The sequence below is a fragment of the Entamoeba invadens genome, assembly GCF_000330505.1.
Source record: "Entamoeba invadens IP1 unplaced genomic scaffold scaff_1105074726643, whole genome shotgun sequence".
NCBI lineage: Eukaryota > Evosea > Mastigamoebida > Endamoebidae > Entamoeba > Entamoeba invadens.
Genome location: NW_004440363.1, coordinates 67,303 through 71,221, shown reverse-complemented (window position 1 = coordinate 71,221; position 3,919 = coordinate 67,303). Strand labels below are relative to the sequence as shown.

At 35.3% G+C, this 3,919-nt stretch overlaps 1 protein-coding gene across 1 annotated transcript; it reads right to left on the bottom strand.

Annotated features, from left to right (window-relative positions):
- Window positions 1-534: 534 nt before the first annotated feature.
- EIN_462870 (axoneme-associated protein mst101, putative) lies at window positions 535-3,894 on the bottom strand (the record flags this gene model as incomplete). The annotated part of the gene is made up of 1 exon (XM_004256614.1): window positions 535-3,894. The coding sequence occupies one exon, from the start codon at window positions 3,892-3,894 to the stop codon at window positions 535-537; it is 3,360 nt and encodes a 1,119-aa protein (XP_004256662.1).
- Window positions 3,895-3,919: the final 25 nt, after the last annotated feature.

Below are 3,919 nucleotides of genomic sequence, written 5' to 3'. Positions count from 1 at the left end.
CTTTTTATTATTTTATTAAAATGATATGAACATGAGTTGTTCTGTATTGAGATTATTATACGATGTTCATATCATATCAACATATTTATAAATTAAAATTCAGAATGAACATTGATATATATTATTATGATAGTCATAAATGTTTTATTATCACTCGTTATTCATTTCATTCGTATGTTCGATTCTTTATGCTTTTCTTTTCGGATAGTCTATCTTCTCATGTTTCTACTTTCGGTAGGTTCATATCAAGTAGGATACACCCGTTCCCATCTGAACAATTTTTTATATTTTTGATATTTAAACCTTTGTGAAAGAAAAATCCAAATCAAACAAACTTGACTCACTATGTTCGTCTTCGTTTGTTAACAATTCGTTTTTTTCTTTCACTGTTTAAATTTAACTAGTTTCTTTTTTATTTTTAATTATGTTTTTTTTTAATATTATTTAAGTTTATACTTAATAATTATTTGTATTACTAAAAAACTAATAATAGTTATTTGGAAATAAAGTTAAATTGATTAAAATTTAAATTGTTTATTTCATTGCTAAATAGGCAACTACCCCAAGTAAAACAACAACTGTTGCTCCTAACACGGCCACTTTCATATCAACTCCTTTGACTTCCTTTTTCTCTTCATTCTTTTGATTCTCTTTCTTCTTAAGCTCGTCGATTACTTTCTCTTTTCCGTCTGCATCTTGCTTTATTTTATCAAGTTGTTTCTTGATCAAATTACCCTCCTCAATCTTCTTGCCAAGCTGCTTCTTCATTTCTTCAATTTCTTTTTCGTTCTTTGTTTTCAGTGACTTATTCTCTTTTTTGACGGCATCACACTCCTCCTTTATCTTCTTGTTTTCAATTTCAACTTCTTCGATCTCCTTTACACTGTTCTGGACATTCTTAATTTGAGCTTTGAGATCTTCATTCTCTTTTGTTAATTGTTCCTCGTTGGATTGTGAATTACATTTTCCAGTCTTCTCAGATTGAAGAGCCTTCTCAAGCTCTTCAACTCTCTTCTTTTCCTCTTCAAGTTGTTTAATAACTTTTTCTTTCTCCGTTTTCAGTAATTCTCCGTCTCTCTTTGTTTTTTCAATTTCACTTTTCAATTTCTCAACATCATTTCTTGCACTTTCAACGTCAACAGTCATTTTCTTGTTTTGATTTTCCAAGTCGTTTCTTTGTTGCTCTTTTGATTTGTTCTCATTCTCCAAAGCTTCTTTTGCCTCATTGATTTCCTTCAAATGTACACCTTTTTCTTCATTCTCCATTTTAAGTTTTTCAATGGTTTCTTGTAAAGCTTTAACCTGAACCAAAACTTCACTTTTCTCTTCTTCAAGCTTTTGGGTGATCAATTTCATTGCATTCATTTCTTCCTGACTTTTTGTTTCTATTGTTTTGACTTGTTCTTCGGTTATCTCCTTTGCTTTGTTAGTTTGTTCTATTTTTTCCTTCTCAAGATTCTCTTTCTCTTGGGTGAGCTCTTGAACCTTTATCAAGATCTCCTCTTTTTCTTTTTCTGCCTGCTCTTTCTGAGCAATCAATTCATTGACTTTACCAAGTTGTTCAGTATTCTGTTTTTCCATCGCTTCTTTCATACCGGTGAGTTGTTTGATCTGTTCCAAATACTCTTCTTTCTCCTTTTGATTCTTTTCCTTCTCTTCTGTTAGCTCGTTGACCTTCTTCAAGTTCTCTTCATTTTGTTTTTCGAGACCTTCTTTCAACTCAGTCAACTCTTTAACGCGTGTTAACTGCTCTTCGCCACCCTTTTCGTTCTTTTCCTTCTCTTCAATCAGCTGATTGATTTTCAATGTTTGCTCAGCAATTTGTTTTTCAAGTGTTTCCTTACTCGCAGTCAACTGTTCAATGCTCTCCAAATGCTTTGCTGTTTCTTTCTCGACTTTTTCTTTTTCATCAACCGACTCCTTGATCTTTCCAGCTTGCTCGACAGTTTGTTGTTCCAAATCTTTCATTTTCTGAACATTCTCAGCACTGTCCTTTTTCAATTTTTCATTCTCAGCAACCAATTCATCTTTCGTGGTAGTAAGTCCTTCAACAGTTTTTAAAATTTCCACCTTTTCACCTTCCAATTTCCCAAACAATTCTCTTTGCTCTTCATTTTTCTTCTTTTCGCTCTCAAGTTCTCCTTTTGTCTTCTCAAGTTCCGTTTCCAACGTGCTTTTCTCTCCTTCTTTCTTTCCTTTCTCTTCTTCCATCTTTTTCACCATCTCTTCATTCTCTCGTTTCAATTTTGCACTTTCCTCCTTTTCCTTCTCCAAAAGTTCCTCAACACTCTTTTTGGCCGCCTTTTCTTCTTCTATTTTTTGGTTCACATCATTTCCTTCCTTTTGAAGTCTCTCGTTTTCTGTTTTCAGTTTTTCGAGACTTTCAATGCATTCTTTCTTCGCAGCGTCGTGACCTTCTCCGTCCTTCTTCAATTCTTCAATCTTCGTTTTGTTTTCTTCCAACTCCTTTTTAACCTTCTCCAACTCAACAAGAATACCTTCTTGTTTCCCTTCTAGCTCTGTTTTCGCTTTGTGGATATTTTCAAGTTCTATTTGAATGCCCTTTTCCTTCTCTTTCAGCTCTTCGTTCTCCTTCTTCACACTTTCGGCCTTTTCTTTCTCTTCCTTCACTTCGTTCTCAAGTCTCTTCACGCTCTCCTCAAGTGTCTGCTTTTCCGTCATAACAGCTTCTTTCTGTTTACCAACGTCTTCTTTTTCACTTTTCAGTGTCGCATTCTCACCTTCAAGTTTCGTTGCTTTTTCTTTGTTTTCAGCAATCTCTTTTTCTAATTCGGCAACCTTTTCAATGTGCGCCTTTTCAGAAGCTGAGACTTCTTCTTTCATTTTCTCCATCGCCGCCACCGCTGAAGTGCGTTCCCCTTCCGCCAAATCTCTCACTTTCGTGAGATTTTCCAGTTCTTCATTTTTATTTTTCAGTTCTGTTTGGACTTTCGCAAGTTCTTCCAAAACGGTTTTTCCTTCTTCGTTTGTTTTTTCCTTTTCTTTGATTTCGGTTTTCAACGTCTCATTCTCAGCTTTGAGTTTTTCAAGTTCTTCGGCAGTGATTTTGTTTTTCTCAATCGTTTCCTGAGCTTCTTTCAAGCGACTTTCGGTAGATTCTTTCGCACTTTTTTCGGTTTTGAGTTCCTCTTGAGTTTTGGCAAGTTCTCGTTCCGCGACTTCTCTCATTTCTTGAGTTTTCTTAATCTCATCTTTTTCTTTGGAAAGTTCGTCGGACACCTTTTTCAACTCTTCTTCGACCTTCTGTTTCTCGGCAACGTGTGCTTGAGACTCTTTATTGATTTGTTCAATCTTCTCTGCTGTAGTCTTCTCTGCATCTTTTGATACCTTTTCTGCGTTCTCCAGTTGTTCCTTGACGAGTTTCAACTCGTTTTCGGTGGTTTCATTTTTCTTTTTTTCGTTTTCAAGATCTTCTCTGATTTTCGTTTTTTCTTCGTTTGCGTTTTTCGCCTCTTTGACTTTTTCCGCCAGACTTTCGTTGAACTTTTTTAAATTTTCAAATTTTGAAGTTTCTTCCTTCAACTGATTTTTCAGTTCCTCGTTCTCTTTCTTCGATCCTTCCAATTGGTCGTTCAGTCCTTTCACATCGGACGTGTTCTTCTCTTCAAGTTGTTTCAACTTCAGTTGAAGTTCTTCAACTTCCGCAGTGCTTTTGTCTCCTTTTATCTCAGCCATTTTCTTTTGATTTTCAAGTTCCTCCATTCGCGTTTTATACTTTTCAATATTTTCGATTTGTTCCTTTTTGAGTTTTTCGAACTTGTCGGCGTTTTGGCCTTTCTGACGAATTTCTATTTTTAGATTTGCTTCACTCTTTTCAAGTTCCTTTTTGAGATCTGCCAGTTCGTCGGCTTTGTTTTGGATGTCTTGTTTCATTGCTTCGACATCTCCCGACAAGTTA